Source organism: Falco punctatus (genome assembly GCF_963210335.1).
Source record: "Falco punctatus genome assembly, chromosome: 4".
Taxonomy (NCBI): Eukaryota; Metazoa; Chordata; class Aves; order Falconiformes; family Falconidae; genus Falco; species Falco punctatus.
In genome coordinates this window covers 94,876,469-94,903,104 of record NC_137583.1, presented here as the reverse complement: position 1 = coordinate 94,903,104, position 26,636 = coordinate 94,876,469, and the positions used below count along the sequence as shown (strand labels likewise).

At 38.9% G+C, this 26,636-nt stretch overlaps 1 protein-coding gene across 4 annotated transcripts in view; it reads left to right on the top strand.

Annotated features, from left to right (window-relative positions):
* ELMO1 (engulfment and cell motility 1) overlaps window positions 1-26,636 on the top strand; it is a 311,558-nt gene that overhangs the window by 154,441 nt on the left and 130,481 nt on the right. For all 4 annotated transcript variants that reach the window (XM_080383306.1, XM_080383308.1, XM_080383305.1 and 1 more), the window contains one exon: window positions 6,174-6,282. In XM_080383306.1, coding sequence (XP_080239432.1) covers window positions 6,174-6,282 — 109 coding nt within the window. The remainder of the gene's footprint in view (window positions 1-6,173; window positions 6,283-26,636) is intronic.

The window sequence follows — 26,636 nt, the reverse complement described above, 5'->3', positions numbered from 1 at the left end:
TGACAAGCTGCCTTAGGAAGAAAGCAAAATTGGTGAAGAGGATGAATGGAAACTGAGTCTGTCTGCAGTAAAGTCCCTTATCCTTCTGAGGAAATGTATCCTTAGGACTTGCTTCCTAGAGTTCCTTAATGCATCTGAATGAAAAGGGAATGGTGAAGCCTGCCTCATGTGATAAGGAGTCTTAGGAAAAGCAGCATCAAGAAAAGGAAGAGAATCCCTGCTGTAATATTTTTGGGTATTAAAATGCTGCTGGACTTTTCATTTTGGGTCTGAGGAGGTTTTTACCTTCTTCACTAACTAGCTTTCTGAACCTGCTGATACTAATACACAGCAGACTGCTAGAGAACTTGTTCTCTATTAATGCCAGGATCATTTTAGATAGTACTACAAAATGGGTCTGGGGAAATGCTCCTTTTTAATAGTGCAGTAATGCTTGTTGAACTGTCTGCTGAGGGATTTATTATAAGTATTGATGCAGCTATACTGAGTCTTGCCCTTCACTTTTGTATTTATTTCCTCATCACAATGAATCTCTATTCTATTGCCAGGCTCTCAGGTTGGTTCAGGAACCTGAGGATTACATCTGCAGTTGCTGTGGGCAGTATACTTTGAGCGAATTTCATATTTAATGTGAGAGATTAAAGGATCAGCTAAGTCAATATTCCTTCCCAGTGAAGGAGGAATATTTCTATCTGGTGGTTTCATCCTCCTGGATTTTGAGGAAGAAGCTCTTGGGTACGCTTGTCTTCAAAACTTTGCCTTTTGTCAGTCTAACTCTTAGTTGCAGGTATAAGCTTCATTATTGAAGCTGATGCAGATTTTTAAGCCGGTGGTAGTCAAATGTAGAAAATTCTTCATGTAGTGCATTGCCTCCCTGAGAATCTCTTTTGTGCTCCTGAGGTAGTGATGGGCGTGAAGTTAGAAAATCTTTTGATTTTGGTTGTTTGGGTTTTTTTCTCCTACTGGAGATTTTGCATTCTTCTTCTGTGATCTTGGCATGACACTTGAATTTATTTTATTTTGTTGTCCATGCCATTAGTAGATATCTTGTAAAGGCAGGTGAGCTTGTCTTGGGTAATGCTGAGCACCACTGTTTGTAACACAAGAGGAAGTAAAAAAGATTTTCCAGTTAAAGAACATGTTAGGTTGTTGTTTTTAAGGAGGAACACTGTTTTCTGTATCTAAGTGCTTTGTTGGACGATTGGACGTTAGAGGGCTGCCGCCTTCTTGAAAAGACTTTTCACTTCAGAGGAAACAGAGTACTTCAGGCAATTCATATGGCTAACTACCAGAAGAAATTCAGCTCTCAGCAGCTGCTGACCAACACTGCTCAAAATGTCTGCCTTGGGGAACATGATCAACCCTTCATTTCTGTTTCTGATCACTGGTTGGGTTTTGTTTGGTAATTGGGAATGTTTCTCTTCCACTTACAGCAGGAATTTGTAAATAAGGTAAGAGAAATATACGTAGTAGGTAACTTAAAAATAGCAAAAACTGCACTGATCTGAATTCCAGTACAATACTGTCAAATTCCCATGCCTTAATAGGCTACAGAGTTTCATCTGTAGAAATGTCAAGATAATGGATTATACTGGTTTCCTAAAAATTTCACCTCCTTGCATTTTTAAAAACATTTTTATACATGTTCCTTTCTGCTCTTCTGCTAGTCAATTCATCTCATTTTTCTTGTGATACCATTTTGTCCTCATTCTATGCTTCTCTCACTTTCTCTTTTTTCCTTCCTTTTTCTGAGCTGCAGTTGTTTTCTTTTGTTTTAAGAATGATTTGCTTTAAAAAAAATCAACTCTCTCCCCTGTCTTGCTCATTAATGTCTTTCATCACTCAAACTTTTCTGGCTGTCCTCCCTTAGTAATTTTCTTTCCCTTTTGTCTTCTTTCTCTTGAGGATTTCTTGCTGTTCCCTAAAGAAGGAAAAAATGTTGTTGAGTGTTACACATCGTGGTGGTTTTCTGCTTTGCTTCATGGTAATGGATACTATTGATCAAAGGAACAGAGGATGAGACAAGGATCTGCAGCATTTAGTACCCCTGCACTGTGTAGCTTTACAGTACAAAACTGTGAGCTGCTTTTGGTTTTTGTCTGTGTAACATCTAGTGTATTAGAAGCTACATTTCCATGTTGGACCTTCCCAATTCTGTAGCTTTGCAAGGACTAAAGAAAGGAAAAACTGGCAGAAGTAGATTCCCAATATCAAAGTAAAGGGCAGCCAGGCAAACCAGAATCAAGGTAGGACTGAAGGAAGATGGAATGTGAGCTGGCAGTGGTGCCCAGGTGGCCGAGAAGGCCAACAGCAATCCTGGCCTGTAACAGAAACAGTGTGGCCAGCAGGATGAGGGCAGTGATTGTCCCCCTGCACTGAGCACTGGTGAGGCCACACCTGGAATCCTGTGTTCAGGTTTGGGCCCCTCACTACAAGAGGGACGTTGAGGTGCTGGAGCGTGTCCAGAGATGGGCAATGAAGCTGGTGAAGATTTGGGAGCATGTCTGATGAGGGGTGGCTGGGGGCACTGGGGTGGTTCAGCCTGGAGCGGAGGAGGCTCAGGGGGGACCTTGTTGCTCTCTACAGCTGCCTGAGGGGAGCCTGTAGGCGGGGGGCAGGGGGGGTCGGTCTCTGCTCCCAGGTAACAAGGGACAGGACAAGAGGAAACAGCCTCAAGTTGTGCCAGGGGAGATTTGGATTTGATATTAGGAAAAATTTCTTCACTGAAAGGGGGTCCAGCACTGGAACAGGCTGCCCAGTAGATATGGCACTTAAGGACATGGTTTAGTGGTGGACTTGGCAGTATTAGGTTTACAGTTGGACTTGATCTTAAAGGTCTTTTCTAACCTAAATGATTTTATTTTCCTGTGGTGCCAATTGGTCTTCTGCAATGTCCATGGTTTCTGCCTTTAAATATTTGTATCCTCCAAGCATAATTTAACCACCATACCTACCAATTCTGAAATGTCTGGTGGATCTGCAACTCACTGCAGATTTGTGAGAGGGAAGAGGAGGAAGATAATAGGGTACAGCCACTTGGTGAGCATTAATGATAGACCCCCATTTGAATGAAGGTTGTGTGGGCTTCACAACTTCCTCACTACTTTCCTTTCCTTGGTAAGATAATTGTTGTGGTAGAACCATGAATCAAGCCAGCACTATGCTCTGCAGAAGTACAGGAGTGTCTTCTGTCTAGAGCTGTGTTACGTTTCTGTCCCTGCTATTGTTTTCACCAATTTATGAAGTAAACGTGTATGTTCCCTGCTTATTTCTCCTCTGTAACCAGAGTGATAAAGGAAATAACATTAAAATCATGCCCTTATCAGCTATATTTATAGCATTTTACTTTGGAACAGGATATGAGTCGCAAAGTCGTGAAAAGAATATTACAAATATAATAATGAATGTTGTAAATCTGTTGCCAAGACTAGGAATGATTTCGCTTTGGGTATTTATAAGAACCTCTTTTGTTTCTTTTTTTCTTTTTTTTTTTTTTTTTTTAATTTCCCTTTTTACTGTTGCTGTTTCTTACAGAGGATCGTATCTGTCAAATATGCCTATAGATATTTAGATGTAGTAAAGCGCCTTCCATCTTCCTTTCTTACAGAAATATAGCATGTCAACTCTGCCTTATTTTGCACAGCAAATGCTAAATGATGATGCTTGTAGAGAGTGTGTCTGAGGATCATTTCAAGGCTGCTTTACATATTGATTACTCAAATTGCCATTTAATTTGCTGTATAGCAATACACAGTGCCTTAACTATTTCTCTGGCATTCTTATTGATTGCTGTAATTCTGCCTTACATTATATGCATATATGGTGTCACCATTAAATATTTATGTGCTCATGAAATGTTAATATGTCGGGTTAATGTGAAACTCAACAAAATGCATTTGCCAGAAGCAAGAAGGAATGCTGATCTGAGTGCTTCCCTTCCCTTCCCCCCTACCCTTTCATTTTGCCTCTCCGTTGATTTTATTACCAGTGTTTCTCTGCTGTATCTAAATCTGTGTCAAAGCAGCCCCCTGCTCCAATGTGCAGGTTTTATAGAATCGTAGAATCATTTAGGTTGGAAAAGACCTTTCAGATATTTTATTATGCGAGAGATAAAACACAATAATAATAAAACAAGAGAAGTGATCTCAGGAAGGTGTTGAGACACAGCTTTACATTGCACTCGTGTGTGTGTAACTCTATCATCGCTCCTGCATTTGGGCATGGAAATGTAGCACTACCCTCCATGAAAGAGACTGAAGCAGGATGACTCATCCAGGATGCAAAGTCATATTCACATGTTCCTTGAACAGTGGCTGCAGCAATGTAAAACAAAAAATGCAGGGGTGTTTCTTTGATTTGGTACAGCTGTTATCCAGAGATGACATGGAACAATTAGATGTAATCTAAACCAAAACTTTTAGAAGGAAAAGTAACTCCTCTTGGTAGCCTGGTGAAACATGATTCTGACACTGTCCTGTTGGAAAAGCCCAGTAAAAATTTGTAAAGGTGAAATATTTCTCATATCCCTAATGACTTTCTAAGCTTCTGTGGGAAGTCTAGGTGATTTAAGAAAACCACCAGCACCACTGGAAAATGAAACAAAGTAATTATCCACTCTCACAACACAGACAGCAACCATCCTTCTGCATCTGTTTACCTGGTGATGGCTTGGGAGCAGGGTATCAGCTAGAGGCTGCCCTTTGTACAGTAGGACTAAAATAGATGCTTGGTGAAGAGGCTTTGGCATGATATGTGAAGCATGTAACTTTCCTACTTGCTTTTGGGGTTTCTCTCTTCTCTCACTTTTACCTGTAACTGCTTCACATTGAAGGCTTCTGCACATAAAAGAACATGAAACAATCACAAATAAGATCTGGGGAGGGAGGGAAGTGGGCTTTTGCTGGCATCCAGCATTGCATCGGTCCTCTCCTCCAACTGCCTAAAACCTATCCTGGTTTTGGGTGAAGTTCCAGCCTTGGTGCCTTTTGCAAAGCTTTCTTTGCTGCCAAAATTGAAAGATTTAAAACAAAGAAACAAAACCAAACCCACAACCAACAAAAAAGCCAAACAAGCAAAAACCCAATGAAGATGGCAGCTAAGGAGACAGGAGGAATGCAAAGCAGAGAGCAATGTCTAAACACCTGTTTGTGAAGAGTATTTAGAGAGCCTCTGACGTTCTCTGGTGCTTGGCAAAATCTCGTACCTTTGAAATTAATTTTCTTCCTCTGTCCCTCATCCCCAGGCTATGCAGCAGCTGTTTAGGATGTGTTTTCTTTCTTTTTTTTTTAATGTGCAATGTTTGTTACTGCAGAGACAACTCTTACTGTGAATCTGTTTTGACCATTTCTTTTTTTTTTACCAACGCCTTTTTTGCTCTCTCTTCAGGTTAACAGCTTCGGTGAAATCTATAGTATTTTTATAACTCATTTTTTCCTCTACATTGAAACCTCTTGTGTAGTTGTAGTGCCAGGGAAAACTTTATGCGAACTGTATCTGATATAGCAGAACTTAATGGGTGTAAAAACATGCAAGGAATTCTTTTCTCCCATTTATTTTGCAGTGTCACTGAACAGAGAATACAAAGGCTCTCCTTGCATTGGTTTTGTGGCATTCATAGACTTGATGCAAGGGTGATAGTTCCCTGAAATGTTTTGCACAAAAGCACAAATTTCATCCATAACAGAGAAAATACACACATTTTCTTCCTTTGTGGACTTCAGTTTGATTTTTGACACACGGACCTTTTTGGAGCCTGAATCCAGCTATGCTATTTCTTTCCCACTGGGTTTTTTATAGTTATTTCTATCTGTGCTCATGTCTATAAATCTTTACAACTAATGTCCTTTAACTGGCAAATTTGAAATGAAATTATTTCTTTCTCTTTGGCTTCTACTGCAGTTTCTCCACGCCAGGGGTGGGACAGAACAGCTATGTTGCATAGGAACGGCAAAGCTTCCTAGTTGGCTATAGAGCAGCACTGCTTCTGTGTTTCTGACTGCCTCAGACACAGGTCATTTAGCTCAGGGGAGGGCTAAGGTTTAGGAAAAGAGAGCCTCTGCATACAGTTTCCTAAATTCAGCCTGGTATATCTTGCAAATGTTTAATGTGGAGGATAGTACTTAAACTTACGAGTTCTTCACACTGATTATTTTCTACTTTGATTCCTCCTTCAGATTGTCCTGGAGAACAGCAGTCGAGAAGACAAGCATGAGTGCCCATTTGGCCGAAGCAGCATTGAGCTGACAAAGATGCTGTGTGAAATACTGAAAGTAGGAGAGCTACGTAAGTTGACCTGTTTGTTTGACCTCTAAGCACCATGGAGTAAGTTCAGTGATACCTAAAGTTTATTTCAATGCAAGAATTTTCTTCTGAGAATAGTTTCTCAATATGGTTACGCATTGAACACTGGCACTCAAAATGACTGCCTATTTTTCTGTGTCTCTTTACTAGTTTGTGGGCATACCAGGGATGAGGGTGGAGCAGCAGAAATGGGCACCTGGTCTTTGAATCTCTTCTATATGAAACAGGGCAATTGCATCATTTATAGAGGGGTCAGTTCACTTCCCATCAGGTGATTTGATATGGGAGACTTCATGGTCTTACCATTCCATGGGTTTGTCCATAGGTTGTCTTATATGAGTCATTCTTTGTGGGATTGCTCATCTAAACTGACATATCCTGTTTCCTCTTAAATATCTAAAGCGCTATCTAAATACCAGATGATATATGTATCATTTATTCTTAACAGCGTGATATGAAATATTGTATTTTGATACAGAGTAAACAAGCTGTCTTTGGCTTTGATTACAGTCCCTTGATGAATCGTTAGATGCTATCAAACAGAAGAGCATGTCTGTATCTTCATTAGTCTAGAGTGTTGGTGTTTAACTCGTATCAATACATGTAAACTTCGGTTACCCATCAGTAATGTTTTGGATCCAGCTGCAGTCTGTTTTGGCAAGCACTACCACAAGCTTCATTTTTTTGTTGCACAAGCAGGGGGCACAACGGAGTTGCTTTGTTTCCTTCAGTGACGTTTTCTTTCTTTTGAATTTTTTCCCTGAGAAAGATTTGGGTTTTGTTTTTTTTTTAATCTTTACACCCAAGTCCATGAAATGTAATAAGAGAAAAGCAATGCAAAAGGCAGCAAGAAAGCCTACAGGTATCGATACTTGTTCCTGCTAGCTTTGAAACAGACATCAAAAGCTCTGTTTTAAAAGTATGATTTGGCTGTTAATACATCTGAAGCCTTTAAATGCAACGTCTTGAGAGAATTTACTGACCAAAGGAAAAATCTGTGACTGTGCAACGGGTCAGGGTAAAACCTGTGCCTTGCTTGCAGCTTCCAAATTGACAGTCCATATTTGACAGACCCAGATAAAAGATGTGATGTTTACTTTTGAATACCATCCTAAGTAAACCAGAGTTATTAAGGTGCACATTCACTATGTCTATAAATAAAAGGTTTAGCGACTATTTTAGATGTATGGCAATGGTGATGTGTTGTGTAAGGTTCAGACTGTAGCAGACATATCTCCCTTAAAATAACCTTACTGCTGCAGTGGAGGTGTCTTAATGCCAAATCACGCATGATAGGTCTGTCTGAATTTTTCTGCCAGTAAATGTAGAAGGGACGTGCCATCTTAACAAAGCTGTAAGTCTATTTGAATTAAGTGCTAAAAATAAATTTTATTTTTACAAATGCACAAAAAAATATCTAAAATCCAAAGTACAGCTTCGCACGTGGCATTTTTGTGTATGTCCCATCACTCCATGGGACTCGCATGGCAATTTGCTGCTAAGAAGAATGATTGAGCTAGAGGTTAGAGGTTAGCAAGGTGTCTCACTTCGTTACTGTGTCATAAGAAATCAGTCAATAAATAAACCTCTCTTGCCACAGACTTGTATGTTGTCCACACCCAGGAGGCTGTTAGTATGTAGATGATTTGCTGTGTATGGTACTGTTCTGATTACTTCTAACTTCTGCAGATACGTCTTTTCATGTTTTAACTTTTTTATTACTTGGTTTTAAAGCTGAGACTGTGAATAAAATAACAGGATTTGGGGTGGGCGCTCAGTTACCATATGAATAAAACATGAAAGGAAAGCTATTTTGGCTACCCAAGTTTTAGAAAGAAAACGAATTGTCATGTTTTTATTTGTTTGGTTTGGGGATTTTTTTTTTTTTTGGTTGGAGTATCTCTATGGTTTGGAAGTGTGGGGTTAGAAAGAAAACTGAAGAATTCCTCAAGGATAGCTCTGGCTAAGGGATGTTACCCATTAATGCTCTGTAGCCACTTGCTTTGGCATTGCTGAAGCTGCAAGTCTCTGGGATGCTAGGTGTGCCGGTTTGCAGCAGGCTCCCATGGTTTCATGGGTGTGTGACATTATATGAAGAAGATTTGATGCTGAGAAGTGCACTGGTGCTTCTGTTGATAGAAACCAGATGTAGCACGACTGACTTTCTGTAAAGTCATGCTAATCTACACCCACAGAGCATCTGTCTCTGGATGTGGCAATAAGATTGCATTGTAGCTTATATTCACAGGGGACAGAGCTAAGGTTACCTCTAACTCATCTCTTGATGATTCACCTGTTCACCAGTATGTTTCCTTAATGGTTTTGTTTATGTGGAAGTCTAATTGTCGTTTTAAAATGCTGTAATAAAATACACCTTTGAAATAATGTACAGAAAACAGATTTCTTGAAAACGGCTGTCGCAGATGCGCATCTTAAATGACCTGTGATCAGCGGTGTGTTTTGTTCAGAAGTGCAAACTAGAACTGACACTTAGGAAAATGTACGTTCAGGTTCATTCTTCACTTAAAAATAAATATTGCATTGCTGAATAAGATTGGACGGTTTAAAAATCAGTAGTTACGGTTTAGGGCAAAGGTGTTCCTGGTACTTTGTATGTGATAGGTTTCAAAATATGTATTTAGGCTGCCAGTGTTTCTTTAGACATTCAAAACTTGTCATTATTGCATTGAACGTAGAACTTTTTTCTTACAGTTTCTGAATTGTATAATTTAAAAGCCACAATAAGTGACCTTTTGCTCATGAAATATTCAGCAGTAGAAACTTTCTTGAAGTGCAGAGTAGATAAAAGCTGCTAGACTGTCCATTATTTATGAAGAACACTTTAATGCTGATTATATTCCCCTTGCTCCACTGTATTAAATACCTTCAGGCAACAAGAAGATGTTTTACCATTTCGTTTTGGTCCTTTCAAGCATGCATTCATCCCAGCAAGGGCTTGCAATAAAGTGTTAAAGGCATGCCACCACTTCTGCTTTTGTATTTCCCCAGATCCAAGTGCTGGGCTTCTTAATTCTTTGGCTTTGGTTCCAAAATGGTCATGACTTGGAAATTCATCTCTTCTTCAGCAAAGCATTTGAAGTGTATGTTTAAATCTTGTGTAAGTAAAGAAAGCTCCAGTGCAAGCTGTGAGCTGAGCATATGGTAACTGCTTTACAGAGGTGGGCATGCAGAGCAGAGGAGCTAAAACTTAAGAGGAAGGTTGGTGCAGTGTTTAAGTAACATGGAAGTTAGAATAAAACATGCTATAAGCCCCTTCAATGAAATCTCTGAATCAGAAAAGAGTGGGATATTTGACTATACATCTTTTAATCATGTGCTACTGTTGCTGTTAAAAAGGCATTGAAGAGAACGGCTTTACTGAGTACTTGCCAAGGCACTCATCTTGCACAAAACCTAGTAATTCTGATTTCTTCAGTAATAGCTGTCTTTGTATATCTTGGCTAACAAGATGATTTGCTTTTCATCCTCTGTGTCTTGGAGCTGTTACCCACTGGTCAATCCTTCTCCCCATGTAGGGTAAGGCACTTGGACACTCCAAGTGCCTGTAACATTGACAAATTTGTAAAGATCAGAAAAGATCAGGCCATTCCTATTTCCTCTAGTAGCGATGAAAGCTGATGTATCCTTAATCTTCCCTCAAGTTTCAGTGCATGACATATACGCTCAGGGGAGAAGGAACGTCCATGTAACAGACTTCTGGCTTTCCTGGGAGGCAGTAACGTTGCAGATAAATATAAAAATTAAAAACAAGATCCAAAAATCCTTCCAGAACTGAAGTTAGTAAATTTAATGGGAGATTTTGAGTTCATTAAAACCTAGGGTTTGTCATAAGTAAGAATCTGAACTCAGCGTTTTGCGTAAATAGTCTTAATCCCCTGTGATCTGTGCCTGTAATGCCCAGTTCTCTGTACCTCTGCTCAGCATGTGACACCATTCCTATCCTTAAAACCCCTTCAAAGTCTCATTCCTGGTGGAAAGTGGTACTTGGCAGCGTTACCTGGGTTGTGCAGAACTGGTACAGCTTCTCAGGCTTGTTTCCTTATTTCCATACAGTTTCAACTGAAACTGTTTAGTGTTGAAGCTGGTGAAGAGGTTTGTAGAGGAACGATAAACTAATGTTGTGTGCACTGAGGAAAGGCAGTGCTGCCAACGGAGCAGTAGTTTAAAGATGTTCATAAGGTAGTATCATTGCATGCCTGAAGTTATTCTATAGTTAAGGCATATTGTTCTTGACATCTTTTTTAGTGTATTGTTGATCAGGACACAGATGTTCAACTGTCAATGCTCATATTTGATTGTTTTGATGTTTAGGGACTTTTGCAAAAATCTGCACTCAGGTTTTATGACAGACCACAGGGGTATATGCCACATGTCAGATATATGGATTGTCCTAAAGGTTCTGTCAGATAAACGACTTCTTCACTGGGTTTTCTTGCTTTTCTGTTGTGGGGAATTTAATTGTCATGTGGTTTTGTTAGACTTAATTAATTTACAGGACATTTTTTCCATGGCAGAGAAGATCTAAATGCCAAGGTATTGTAATGCCCTTGATGCTGTTTGTACATGTTCTTGCTATGGATTTCTCGTTGCAATAATTTCCCAGGTTGCAGAATTTAAGTGGTCTAGAAATTCTTACATTATTGTCCCTTTATCAAATAGAACATGCTGGACATTAGAAGGTATACAGTGATATTCGTGGCTGTGCCCACTGAGATGAAGATAATCAAATCTCATGCTTCAAGGAGTAAGCTCATTGCTGCAAGGGTCAGGAAGCACTTTTTCATCTTTGCACAATTTTTCCTCTGCATTGCACAATCCATAGCGTGCAGTGTAGCTTGTTTCTGTTGGTCTTTCCCTGAAAGCATATCGGTCACTGCAGGATCAGCATTCCAGACCTGAGGGCTCGCCTGGTTTGACTTTCCTTTTGCTACAGCAAATCCATTATTTTTTGTAACTGAATGTTATATTTCAAATTTTTTTCCCCTTACTTGAAAGCTAATTGCCTTTTCACCCTCCTCTTCCCCCTCCTCCTCTTAAATTTAAATAGAATAAAGCCCCAGAATTAGTAAATAAAATTATATAATAGAATTTTTACTGTTTTCACATTTCTACTTTCAATCTGATTTTCTGAATCAAATCCGGCTGTTATTCTGCTATGCCATCAAATTTGCCAAAGCTATAGCTTCTGGTAATCACAGGAAATCAAGATGGAGACTGAAGCATTTTAAGAGTCGGGAAATGTTTGTTAGGAAGTTGAAAAACTTTTCTGGCCAAAACGGTGTTTAGTGAAAGCTAGGAATTTTCTGTTTTGTCCTGAACTTTCACCCTAGATTTAGAATTTACTAAAATAAGTAAAAAGAAATGCTAACCTCTTTTGCCTTAGTTTTTTACTGCATTCATTCTTACATATCCAATTTTTAATCCTCTTGCCCAAACCATCACCACATCAGATAACAACCAGTCACAGCAAAAATTAAGGAAATCTTGAGTGAAAGCTAGAAGATAAGCAGCATTTGAGAACAACTTCAGTAGCAGTGAAGAGGGGGGGAAAAAGAGCTAAATTAATCCATATTGGTCTGGATTTTTAAGGGTTCCTTTGGAAACATTGCTGGCAACTTAGCCATTCCTGACTATAGAAGCGTTTAAATATGCTTGTTCTTCTTGATGCAAAGCTAATAACTTGTGGAGTGGTCTGAATTGTAGTTCTTTTATATGATAGCGGAATCTTATTTTGCCAGTCTCTCTCTGTTTGCTGGCACGGTCCTGCAGGAGAGGCAGAATGAAACTTTCTTTTTCCAGGGAGATACTAATTTCTACGCAATTAACCTCTTGGTCTAAAACATCTCAATCACTTCATGCCTATTGTAAACTTGAAGTCTTTACAAAATATCAACTGTAATCTATGAGAATATGAGCAATGGAGCTGCAGAGACCTTTTGAACAAGATGTTTCATTTTTACCTCTGAGATTTTGGAATGTTACTTTCTACACATGGTATTGTGGGCTTCAAAGTTGGTACAACGTTGGCTTCTGGATCAGTTAGCTAGACATCCTGGTCCGTCTAGTGTCCCTTTGTGTTTTTTCCTATTGTCTATAGCCATATGTCTGCTCTTTGATCTCCTTGAAGCAGGGATCATGACTTGTTTTGTATGTGTGAAGTGCTTAACCTTGTTGTGTACTGGGTGCAGGATTCTTTAGCTTCTTTATAATTACATTTTCTCAATTTTCTGTATTATTAATAATAAAAAGCATGGGTCTGCGTGTAGGAACTGAAAAAACACTCAGGGGCAAGAAAGAGATGTGGATGTAAGGGATTTTTTAAAGAAATTGATTAATGTATCCAAAAGACAACAAAGAGGTAACTTGATTAAGTGTGAAAAGCTCTTTCACCTGGTAATGAAAGGGATACCAAGAAGCAAGACCTGGAATTTAAAACCTGATAAATTCAAACTGGGAGTAAGGTATAGGCATTAGCTGTGAGGGTGCTGAACTAGGTAGGGAACTAGCAGAAAAGAAAGCTGAAGAATGATGAGAGGAGAAAAAAAAAATCTTGATTTCCTGTGATTACTGGAAGCTAGAGCTTTGGCAGATTTGATGGTGTAGCAGAATAGCAGCTGGAACTTGTTTTAATGTAGTTACTGGAACCCAGTTCTAGGATTTTTTAATTTTTTTTTATAGGGTATGATGGATGATGTAGTAACTTAAAAGTCTGGGCAGATGTGACACTAAACAAGAAATATTGATATATTTTGGATTATTACCATAGGAATAAATTGCCATAGCTTAAAGTATTTGGATTATTGCTGTAGGAAAAAGAATGGATAAAGTAAAATCTTCAAAATACCTCCCATTTTGAAAACTCTGCATCTCTTCTAAGCTTGGAGAACTTTGTTAGCTGTTCATTCTGTGTGTTCCATGGCACTTCTTGGTTTCCCAAGAAGATGTAAATGAACACTGAAAAATACAACAGACTTCCCTCTGGCACTGTCAAGCACTAGAACAGGCTACCAACAGGGAACTGGTGGAGTTGCCATCCCTGGAGGTACTTAAAAGATGTGTAGACATGGTGCTTAGGGACATGATTTAGTGGTGGACTTGGCAGTGTTAGGTTTACAGTTGGTCTTAATGATCTTAAGGGTCTTTTCCAACCTGTATGATTCCATTTTGCTAATGGTGTCTGCCTTGAAGAAGGAAGTAGTAGGCAAAATCTTATAACACAATTTAGGCTTTTAAAGTTCACTTGCAAACCTGCAAAAAGAAGGAGCTTCAGACAGCTGGTACAGCCAGATGTTTGTTCCTGATTTGGAACAATTTCTGTATACTGTAACAGTTGGTCATTGTTCAGGGGCAGTTTATGCTGAGCAGATTGAAATGAAGAGAAAAATCATCTTGGAATCCATTTTGAACCTCGTTATTTCACTTTGTGTTAATATTTTATAAATACAGATTTATTAAAAGTAGCCAAAGTCTCTTGTATTTTGCAGCAAGCTATGCTTCAAATCTGGGGGTAAGCCCTTACGGTTTCACTGCACTGTTGTGCAGCAGACTGGAAATTTTGCAGCTGCTCCTTTTAAAAAGAGGCATGTAGTTGCTTAATGAATTGTACACAGAACTGAACAATGTATAAAAGCCCAATGTGGTTTTAATGGCAATTTTCAGTGTATTTTAATGTTTCTTTGTATATTCCAGAAATGTTTGTGTTGCCAAAGCTAAAGGATTTTCAAGGGTGGAAGCAGGACATCTTGCAGGTGAAGAGGTGCACAGGAGGTTTTGGTGTCTGGAAAAGGCAGAATGATTTTGGGGTTTGAGGACAATTGCATTAGCAGGATATCTGCTGAAATGAGAACAGCATTAACTGCTAATTCCCGTGGTTCCCAAGACAAGGTTCTACTTGCAAAGGCTTAGAAAATGCACAGTATTCTGGGAAACACACAAGTCCTTGCAAAGAATATCCCCTTCCTTGAGTGGTTGAATATCCTTGTAACAATCCCCTACCGAACTGGCTCTGAGGTAACGAATGTACTGCTAATTGTCCCAGGTTGTCCCTGCACATGAAGCTTCATGGATGCTTGCAAGGCACTGGAGGCACTGCTGGATTGCTATTGACTGTGTAGTCAGGTCCTCTGTCAGAAAGATTTACTTTCTTGATCTTTTTAATTTTGTTTATTCTAACTAAAATAGATAACTTTTTAAAAAAAGTTTGAATCTGTAAAGGGAGCTTCTGATCTTTGAAAGTATTTAAAATTCAAATTGTCAGGCTTCTGAGGGAGATTGGGCAGAATGCCCTGATGCAGTACTAACCAGGGGTAAGGCAGGCATTGAGTACAGCTTAGTTGCATTATCTGAAGCTTTTCTCTGGTTAACACATGCCGCTTCTCCAACCATGCACTGCACATTGTAAACACAGTTTGTATTTATTCAGGAAGCCAGGAGGGTTCCTTCTGTTGCTTGCTGGCCCAAACAGATGAATACAGGTGTTCTCAGAAAAAACACCAAAGCAGGGAGACTGCCCTTTCAGCTTTACTTCTTTACTCTGCATGTGGCATTCTCTATTCCTGGATTAGCAGAAACTTTGCATAAATGTTGAAATGTCATGAAGGCATTTTTTGTGGCTGGCATATTTCTTTATGGCATGGCCTGTTTTTTAGCTGGCATAGCTAGACTTTCCATTTTGTTATTTCATGAGAGGTTTGAACGAAGATGGCCTTAGTTCTCAAGGGAAGAACTCTCACGTTTCTTTTCCTCAGTGGGTCAGGAGGTCCATAAGTGCTCTCAGGACACCTCTCAGAAACAGCAGTCTCCTGTAATTCCTGCTCACCGTTTTTTTGGACAAACTAGAGATGCCCTCTTTGTATGCACTAGTTGTGTGCCTGTATATGCTGGTAAGTCATTAGAGGAATATAATTATATGCTGCCTACTCCAGGAGCCCAACACAGTAGGCAGTTTATTAATAGGGAAACATGCATGCATGCACCCATACAGACACTTGGTCTTTGTTTTTGAAGCGAGGTTGTCATATGAATTTAGGCTCCCATAATTTTTTATTTTATGTGTTGGGGATATGAGAACAAAATGGAGCTCTCTTATGAAGAATTATTGCATATGTAAATGCTTTCTGATGGAAGAGTTGTTAGCTGCCCCTAAACACCTCGTAATGTATTATGCCCATTCGGCACAGAGAACTGTGATTGTTCTGGATCTTTCCAAGTTGTTTTTAAAGCAAAAATGAATGACTCGGGTTAGAGATATCTCTATTTTTTCCCTTGAGTCTTGTTTGTTACTGAATTTTGTACACATTCTTTATTCTTTTTCTTGCAGTTTCAAATGCTGTATAGTAACATACCTCTGGTCTCCAGCAGTTCTAGATTCCCACTCTTTCAGGACTAAGCACTCCGCTTATATTTCCTGGGCCTTTGTGTTTTATATGTGCACAGCTTTCTAAATTACTTGCTAAGAATCCCCCAGACTGGCTGGTGGCTCTCTTTTCTCCCCTAATTACCACTACAGAGCATCAGTTTAATTATTCTATCAAGCCTCTAACAAAGGACTTAAAACATCCATCAGCTCTATCCAGATTTGTTGTCTCTTGACATCAAAGACCCACTTGATGACAGACACTTAAAAAAACATAGCATAAATAATGTTAGCTATAGGCATGTATGCAGTGACTGATAAGGAGCTAAGGAAAAGTGTTGGACTCTTCATCTGAAGTAGATTAGAGAGACACAAAAAATAATTGGTTGTTTGTCTACATATGAGTGTGAAAGAGCTTGTTGGTGTGACCTGACTCAAGCTTTTCGCAGTAAATTTTCTTCTCATAGATAGTAACTCCTCTGGTTGGTTGATTGCTCTTCGACTGGCTGTATTTAATTTTTAAGCTTGTAACCTCTCAGCACAAAATACAGTTGGCATTTACATAGCAAAAATGTAAGTCAAGATCTCTCATAGTTTGTTCTTTGGACCTCTCCAGACACTGAATGAGAATTAAGCACCAAACTTACCAAAACAGAAAGCAAAGGAAATGGCCTTAAAACCATACATTTCACTTGTGTTCATCTTAACATTGAGAATATATTTTTTGTGTTTTATGTGTTCAGGTATCCATAGTTTTCGGTGTCTGGCATAGAGTACAATTTATTCATCCCCATCGGTGACAGAACATTGTTTAGCTGTACAGAATAGGAGTGAACACAACAGAATTCAGCAGAGCTTTGTCACAGGGTGGAGCAGAGCTCATAGGACGAGATGCTGTCATTTTCCAAGTTCTAGGCTGCACAGTAATCTCAGTGAATAGCTTCATTGCTATTCATCTTGGGTTTTCAGAGTAGATGGCAAACCTTACTGAGATTTTACAGAGGTTTTAGGGTGTGTACCTAAGCATGAAAAGTTACCTTAAGTCTTAGATAGGCAAATAAAATTGGCTGAGCCATAACACAGGGGTGTCAATGCTAGTTATGCTGAAGGTAGGGATTGTCATCGAAACAGATGAAACCATTTTGGAAGAGCAAAAAATTATCAGAGCCACTGCCAATGAAAAGAGGCTGTAAAGAAGTGAATAGTTTTCCACAAAGAACAGGTTTGAGTATGTCTGTCTAGGCCCCAAATTTATTAGTCAATCAGGCTGCAATAACTTTTAATTTAGGTTTGTTTGGTTGTTTTTTTTGGTTTTTTTATTGCTTTGCAATAGAGAAATGGTTGTTGACCTGGAGAAAACAAACCCAACCCCCAAAAAACAACCAACACCTCTTTTTGGACCATTTTAAAAAATCTTTCTCCAGACCTAACAGGTAAAAATGGAGAATGTCCAAACTTTTCCCCTTCTATTTTTTTAATAAAACTTAAAGGATGGGATTTCAGAGGTGACAGTTTTGCATGTATAAAAGGTGTGCTTTGTGTGGAGCATGGTGCAAGCTGACCATTGTATAAAAGCATTAGAAGTCCTGAGGTTTATTTGTGAGGTATTAATGAGCTTTACATGTTTCTAAGCATGTCTTGGAATTCTTCTCTTCAGCTTTCAATAGTGGAGCCATCACCCACCCCTTCCATTTCCTTCCCTTTCTGTATAGTGAAGGGCAGTTCTAATAATTATTTCCTTGCATTTGAAAATTATACATTTTTGGTTTTGTGAATACCGAGCACTTCTCCAGGATTTTCAGTGCAGCTAGTCTAGAACTCAACCTGTTGTATTCTCTGGCTGTGTTTTGTGCGATGATGAGGTTCCATTTGATTTCACCCCACCCTCCTGGTTTTAAATAGCACACCATCATGTTTTAGGAACATTTGAGTTAAGTTTTCAATCTTTTCCCTAATATTTACATATTAATAAGTCATTGAAAAACATTATGTAAATTTTATAGCATGGTGAATATATTATCAAATCAAATGGCCTTTAAGGGTAATTGTAGAAAGCTACTATCAGCTAGGGAGATGAGATTTGACTGTATTTAACTTTTCCCATACAGTTAAGTACCAAAGACTTGGAACTGATATAGCCATTCTGGAAGTGCCACTAAAATGTGGAGAGGAGGCATTGTTGGGTTTTTTGGTGTTTGTTTTGGTTTGGTTGTTGTTTTGGGGTTGCTTTTTTGTTTGGTTTAGGTTATTTAAATATTTATCTATTTATTTATTTATTTTCTGTGAAGTCACAGTTAGATTTTTAAAAATATTTTTCCTTAAAGGTCTGTTTTGTTTGCTCAAGTTGAGGACATAAAGCTATTCCTGTCTCTGCATCTACAACTTTAAAATATTTTTTGTATGTAAAAATTCTCCTTACCACGCAATTGAGAGTAAGGGGAAGAGGTAGTGTCCTTCCATTTTAAAATTAGAAATGGATATCACAAGACTGTCTTAAAAATCACTGTACCTCTCTTTTTTGACCCTTTTTGCCATCTGTTTTTGAGATGGCTTTCTCTGCATCTATCAGAGTAAGCTTAAAAATAAACAGTGAAAGTACAATTCTTTTGGTCTCAGTACATGGAGTTTCAAGATTACACCAAATATGGTGTGACATGACAAAAACTTCGTTTGTTGGAAGTTCTGGATTAGGTAGATGGAGCCCTAGGTAATGATGGATGTGTTAGGCTGACATTTTCAAGGACTTCCATGAGACTGAGGATTTAAAATCTCATTGAATTTATACCCTTTAAACTTCCCAGTTAGCTGCAGTAGTAGCAGCATCTTGCATTATTTAGCTTTGAAAAAGCTGAGCTGACCCTCAGACGAACAAATGTACGCATCATCTCAGCACACTGGAAGAGCTATTTCTGTCCCTGCTCACTGACAATGAACAAATAACCAAGCATTTCCATCATCAGCAGTTCCTTTCCTCTTCTTTTCCACCTCCAGATTCCAGGGGTGGGTGGTGACAGCTTGAAGTGATTAGATATATTTTCAGATACCTATTCATTTTGAAAATTAAAAAAAAAAAAAAAAAAAAAAAAGGAAAAGTGTTTTTCCTTGTCAGTGCTAAATTACAAATTATAAAATGTTTTTGTAGATCTTTTGGTAAAGCTGCCACAGTTATTTTCTTCTGTTATTACCTCCAGTTTAAGAATTCCTCTGCAGTGTGTGTGTGTATTCCTTTTGTTTCCCCATTAAATGAATTTCTGCAAAATCCAATACTACTGTACAAGTATTAATGGAAAGCAAATCTTCACATGCATGGACAGTCACACCACTAGTGGTATGCTTTAATTGGGGACTGGATTTCACTTAGTATGGCAGGCGTCAGTATTCCCAAAATGCTTTTCCCAGAGCATTGACATAGAGGCAATTGTGAAGGCTGGAGAAGGCGCTTGATGTCACCCTTTGCAAGACGGTGTGCACAGCATGCATACATACCCAAAATGTCCCGTTGCATAACAGCTAATTTACTCAGATACTAATTCTCGCTTCCCTGTGAAATTCAAAGTTGCAGTAAACTTCCCCAGGATTTTTTCCCAGTTTATAAAACTCATGTTTATCCATTCACAAAAGAGATGCAGTGTCATATGATTTGCATAAGGAATTGAATTGCAGTGTATGTGTCTTGAAGTATTTCTGATCCCAACATGGTTAAGCAAACCCTATGTATTATTTTTGAAGAATAAGATAAAAGAAACTCTAGAAAAAAAAACGTGCAACTTGTTCCTCATGGGAAGGCAGGAAAAAATTACTATGCCAGCTCATTCTCACTAGGTTAAGATGCCACAGTGGTATTTTTTTATATAAATATATATTTTTATACAACCTTTACATGTGGTATGGTGAGTTCATATACTCTGGTTGTAACAGGGTGTAGGAGGATGTAGGGTCAGAGTCTGTTTCTGCCTCCTTTGTGTCAAAATCCTCCTGACCTTCTCCCCCAGCAGACAGCTTTTTACGCATGTGGCTGTAATAAGTTTTTGTAGCTAAATGTAAAGTTTGTACTCTATCGACTTCTACAACTTGCTGTAAGTAGCAAACAGTTGTGTGAAGATTTGCTGCCCTGCACGTTCTTACAGTATCAGTTTCACAGGAAAGACCACAAGTTAGCAAATGGGTTAAAAACTAGGTAATTAATCTACTTTTCTTCCAGATGAACTATAGATTAAGCAAAGATGATGTATGCAGTGAAGTTTTAAACACAGATGCTACCTGAGAAAAGGTATGTTACCAGTACATTTTGGAGCGTTTGTCTTTGTACTTAACTGAGCTGAGATGTGATCCCTGCTCCTCTCCAAGCTTTCTGTATGAGTCTAGCTTCCCTGTATCACCCTCTAGGTCTGATCCACAGAATACTGCCTGTCTAGCAACTGATAATTACATAGCTGTCAGGAGCCCCAAAAAGCATCAGAAGGCAGAAGAGGCCAGAACTGCATCCCACTGACTGTTCCAAGGAACCATAAAACTTACCACATCTGGTAAAACTCTTATTTTAAAAAACAAAAATAAAAACTCTTCCTGGTATAGTTGTATTGGGGAAAATTAGCATATTGAGCAGGCCTGTTTTATTTCCCTTTTATCAAACATTCATTTTGAAGGGTAGGCTTCTGTAAGTCATCTCATTAATGGCAGCCCATCTGCTCACATTTCTGCCAAGGTAGTCTAACTTGTGTGTGTTGTGTGTATGCATGCGTGAACAAAGGTTTCCAGTTCTAGTCGTGTTGATTCCCTTTAGGCTTCAGGCAGGAGAAGAAAGGTAAATGATTCAGCAAGAGGAGAGAAAGTTGCATGCACTTGAAAACTTGTCTGGAATGGTCTAACTACTTTCCCTCAAATAACAGCCATGTATGAATAATGAGAAATTTGCTCATTTAAGCTACAGTAAAGATGGTTCTTATTGATCGTACATGGGCCCTGATGTGAAGCAAAGCAAGATTTGTTTGTTGTGGCCTTATATATCACCAGCTTTTTCACCCTATTTTCAAGTTGTGCCCTGCTTAGTATGGAGTGAAACTCTCTGTATAGAGTGTCTCAAAGAAATATTTATTCTGGTACCTTGAGTCTTGCAGTATTTCCATTCAGACAGGCCACATTACAGGACCTGTTGTCTGTTGTGGCAGTGTCCGTTTTATTGCAATGGAAAACTCCATCAGATATCTGAGGGAGGAAGTGTTATCTCTCTCCTTGCACTCCTGTCTGAGAAATGAAAAGGATCATACAGCAATAGGACTTCTGTTTCCTGACTTCTGTTTTATTACTTAGACATTTCAGAGCTGATGTGAGCTATGATTTGAGAATTCCCAGGAGCAAGGCTGCAGCTTTTTCCCCTTTACCACCTGTGTTTCTCAAGTGCCACAGGCTTTTATTACAGCCCTATCAGAAATCTCAGGAGTGCCATTCACTCAGAAGAGATTGATGGTGTTTTGAATCTTGTGGTCTTAAGGATGTATATCCAGTCTTATTTTGGTGCATGTATAAAGAGCTGATTGTGTTTTTAAGATGGAGAAGAATCTGTTTACTGACAAACCTTTAATGCTGATGAGCAGCCTACTCACATTTCTCACAGATGTGTTATCTTTTTATTAAAACCTGTTTGATTTGTCATACATCAAACCTTGAATTTCTAAGGTCAGATCAAGGATGTGTTCATTGATATTACTGTGTTCTGGAGAGGAAAAAAACCAGAAAAATTATGGCATGTATGGATTCTACTTCTACAAAAAATGTAGATCTCTTCTGTCTGGTTTGTGTTTGAGATGAGAAAGAGAGCTGTTGGTCCTGTTCTAGCTGATACATGTTCATATAGTGAATCCTGTTTCCAGCAGCTCTGCAGTGGGTTACACTAAGCTTACTTGAGAAGATTTCTTGAGAATGCTTGTAGGCTCGTGCTGATTTATTAAACGATGTAGATTTGCCAGCTTGAGCTCGCAAATTCCATTCCACTAATGAAATTTAATTTTTCAGTGCATGACTTCTAATTGGTGGGTTTATAGCCTGCCGGGAATTGGCACTCAGCAGCAGGAGCCAGATGTTGTTGAGGCAGGTGTCGCAAAAGATTCTTTAAATTAAATCTTGGTGGTTGGGGGCCTGCTTCTAGTCCAGCTTTCACTGAATTGTGGCACATTTGAGAGAAGTGCAATGGAAGTTACAGTTGCCTAAACGTTCTTGTAATAAGTCCTATCATTTCCACCTTTTTGGAAGCTTTTAATGTTTGATATGAAATTATTCAGGTTATTAATCAATGGAGGTTTGGGGATTTTTTCTTAGGCCTTTTAGAGAGACCTTCCCTTAACACCATGTAACCCAGTTACCCCAGAGTAACTCGGGGCCAGGGCAGTTAACTCTCTCAGTGACCTGTGAATTGTTAGTGCCAAGAGAAATGAGGCCAGCTCTGGGTACAAAGCTGGCTAGGGTCATTTAAAGAACGCATAGCAGCTCCTGGAGAGTTTTGATGTTGTCATCATAAATGCTTGGGATTGGAGTTGTACATGTTACAGTATGGTGTTGGCATGGACCGTCTGGTTCCTTGGCGACAGAAGGCTCTGTTTCGTGGTACGTGTGGATTGATGGCACGGAGTCACCATCCCAAACAACTGGAGTCTGTGTCGTCCTTTCAGCTCTCATGTCAGTGGCTCTTTGAAGTGACCAGTAATGTTTCTTCACAACTGGTGTTTTTCTGGTGAATATCTATATTGTTTGAATGTGTTCAAGGTTTTCATTTACTTCCCAGTTAAAATCTGGATAATTTTTTGTGTGAAATTTTCTACTCTCATCCAGTCCTTTCTCTTAAGGTGAATAAATCAAGTTACCATAATCAGGACTGTGTTGAGATAAATTAGTATAATAATGGTCATTGTTATTACTACTATAACATTATAAATGGCATTTTATATCATTACATTTCAAAGCCTCATTTAAGGTGAGTTCAGTATTGTTACTGTGATCTTGTAGGTCACAGCTGACCATAATAGAGCTAATATTAACATCTAGGCAATAACCTCTTAACACAGCCAATATAGCTAAAGTCATCATGGATTACATTGTTCCTAGACTTCATGGTGATGCACTGTGGAAAGAGGTCGTAGGTGCTTTTCTGTGCTCTTGGAAGCCTGGTTCTATTGCAGTATTGGCACAGAGGCATTGGTACTAAAATAAAAAGATATTGTGGACCTCCCTGCCTTTTACTGATTCTTAAAGGACAGTCAACACACAGGAATTGCACAGGGTTCCATCAGCAGAGTTTGTCTGTGCAAGTGCCCTGACTCTGCACCAGGCACCTTTTGGTGGGCTCTGCCACGCTTGGACCAGGTTTGAAAGGCACAATTGAGTTTGGGATGTGGAAGAAAACTGATGTAGAGACTAGATGTGGTGTTGATTAGAGGAGATGTATCTTTCGTAACTAGAGCTAGAAGCAGTTCTCAGCACACAGAGCGGCTTGGCTCCCCAAGGGTCTCTGAGAATGGAGGCTTTGTGCAAAAGATTAGTGGGATGCATTGGGGATCCTATGTTAGATTTTTGCCTTGAATTAGGGACTTTTTTCTTTTCCCTCCCTCTTCCTTAAATAACAGAAGTCAAAGAAGAAAAAGCATAAATAATGTTGGGAAAACATTTAAGTAAGCAAAAGCCTACAAGATGGAGTTTAATAAATAATTATTTAAAGATAGGGTCATTTGGTGAGAGTAAATAACAGTCTTCTACCTGTGTGAATGAACTATAGCACAGGTTGTTGAAAGAGGAAAAGAATCTCAAGCTCGATTGGGGAGTTTGGTTTCTTTAAAGGCCCAGCAAGTTTCACAGCTGTGAGAAAGGATGGGTAAAATGTAAAAGGTCATGTTTTGCTTCTGTTTTTTTTTCTTTTCCCATGGGTTAGTGAAGCTCAGTGGTGTGATAAGAGGAAGATTTGGAAATAAAACTGTGAATTATTATGGAAATTATTTGTTTGGTTACACTTCGTAAGTATGTTTGGAATGCTATTTATTTCTTTGGAGACATCTTGCAAGGAAAAGAACTGAATAATGACTTGCTCTCTCTCTGTTTGGTGATACTACCTGAATAATTTACTTGAGTCTGCAACTGAAATGAGATGAAATAATTGCAAATACACTGCATTTTTAAAGGCAGAAAAGGAGGGAATTTTTTTTGTATGCTAAAAACTTTAGCTGGTTCGTGCTTAATTTCATCTCTCTTTCTTATAGAGGTTGCTTTTTGTGATCCAAGAACTATCCTAACTAGCTAGGGAAGGCAAATTCCATGAAGCTGCTGTGTTTGCGTTCTGGTATGAATGTAAAAAGCATCTCTTTTAATCTGCTCTGCTAAAAGAAACTTGAGAGCAGTGATTCAGTAAAGGCAGCTTGCCTCATTGTCCAGCTGAGTTCAGGAGGACAGTTTCTTAAGCAAAAGCAAGATTAGAGTTCATTTTCCTAATTCAGTGCTAGCTTACATTTTTGAAAGTTGTAGGAGTTGTAAGACAGTTACCTACAGTATGCCAAATTTAGGCAAATTCCTGACACCTAAACCTTACGCACCTTCCAATCGCTTCATTAACCTGTATTCAGTATTATAACCTAAATAGAGCACAGAGGTTCTTAGGTTCTTTGAAAGGCCTTTAGGGAGAATTTCTACCTCTTTGCAAACACACGTGCCCCTTCAGGAAACAAAAGCATTAGTTCACCTTTTTATTTAAGCATAGGGGTAGCATACGCAGTTATTTTAGGAAGACTGCTTTAGTAAGCTCTGAAAATGTAGGTGCAGATCAGACACTGCAGTTAAATACTTGAATTCACTAATATTCTTCAAGTTTGTTTTTATTTTTTTTCTTCTCTTGCATAGCTGTTTTTGTCTTCGTTAAGATTCCAGGAAAACGCTGCTCTTAAGCTGTTAAAGTGGTCACTGCAGTATGCCTTCTGCTTTTTATGAAGGCATGGTCTGTGTGGACATGTGCAACTACAGCTGAACTTGCTTTAGCAGAGGCAAATTGCCTCTGTAGCCAGGCCAGAGCCACCTGCTCAGTCACTGGGGCAAGTAAGCTCAGGTGGAGATGCCCTTAAAATTGCACCTCTTGCTAACGTCTAATGATCAAAATCTTATCTAGGGAATCTGAGATTTCATTGTTGTGACGTTGAGCAGTGCTCACATTTAGGGGTGTACAAAATTATCCGTGAATCCATAACTAGGGGAAAAATGGTTGCAAATGTATTGGTTTTCTGGATAGTTTATAAAATGTAGAGGAGAATGGTGACTAATGTAACCCTCATTTCCAATGAAATCACAGTCCACTTGAGTTTGCTCTTGTGGCTTCTTATTAGAAGGGCTTTTAAGAGGCAACATTACATCAGTAATAATTGCTTGTTGTCATTGAGGAAATGCTAAATGGCAACAACAGGCCATGAACTTGTGGGTATCCTGTACTCAGAACACTTGTAAAATAGTCCCATGGGCTGCATCATTACATTTGACTTTAATTATTTAACTTCATCTTAGGTTTCTTAGGAGAGCAGGACAGAGCATAATAATATATCACCATTATTATTATTAGCATTAGAATTTAGCATTATCATTATAATTATCATCATCATTTTGCATGGCTATTACTCTTCAATACATCTTCTATTTTGTTAATATATTACACATAGAATTTAATCACCTGTTTTGCTAATATTCATTTAGTACAAGGATCAAGATAACCTAAAAGAAACTGATTGGGTTTTTATGGTCTTTAGAGCTCACCAACAAATGTTCTTCTATTTTGCTCTGTTAAATTTTATGTTTCAAGGGAACAAACCAAAATCTCTCTTAAACCAAAAGCCAACAAGCCACTATAGGCCATGTTCTACCACTTCTCAGTGTGCTTGATGACTGATGCACAGCAGACCCATTGAGTGTTGTTTTCATCGTGGCCTAAAATGAGTAGTGATGTGGACAGAAAAGGATGCTCAGGGAAATGTTTTACACTTAATGACAAAGGAATCAACGCAGCATATATATCATAAGCAGGAAAGGTGATGTAGACCTTTACTGTTCTGTAGAGCCTCTTCCCAACTGCAAAGTCAGGAGCACTGCTCTCCAGCTACTGTAGGAAAGCACATGTTCGGTCTGAAATACTTCTCTGCAGAGCAGCAATAGATGGGCTCTGGGAGTCAGTGCCTGTTATTTGGCCTCTAGCACAGGCAGAATGGCACTGTGGTGCCCCAAATGCAAACTTAGGAGAAAACCATGGGGGCTCAAAGGAAGGTACTTGTTTAAGCACGTGGACATTGGAGCATAATCCTTCGTTACTCCCCCATATACCCTGCAGCTACCAACATTTGGCATCTTTTCCACAGATTTAGTATGTTCACTCTACAAAATGCATAATGTCTTGTGTCAGAGTATCACCGTTTGCACACGAACAGAAGTGGAGATAAAGTACGTGAATGTAAGACACAGTGTAGAATGTAAAGACACAGCCAGTGTTTCCTACAAACGCTGGGGGATTTGTGTTGGGTGAATAATGCAGAAACATGAATGCCTAGCTCTGAATAACGTATCTAAGCAAGACCTGAAATAGCAGTTGAGAGATGAACATAACCAGTGTAACTACACAAGCGTGTTAGTTCACTGAACTTCTGTCTTCATTAAATTTGTAGTTTGTTGCTTATACTTCTGTCAGGGATGTATGCAGCCTACTTTTGAGAAGCGGTTATCTGCGTTAACTTTTTGCCAAATAACTTACTATTTAAAAATATTTATTATAGAAGTGTTTCATGTCTTTTTCAGGCTTGTTTGAATGAGTCAGCTCAGGCATTTTAGAGCTGCTCTCAAATTATGTTGTGGTTTTAATTGTCTGCTTATGAGAACTGAAAATTAAGACAGCAATTAAATTGTTTAAATTTGTAGATAGTGGGTATACAAATATGGAAGGCCTGAGTAGGGT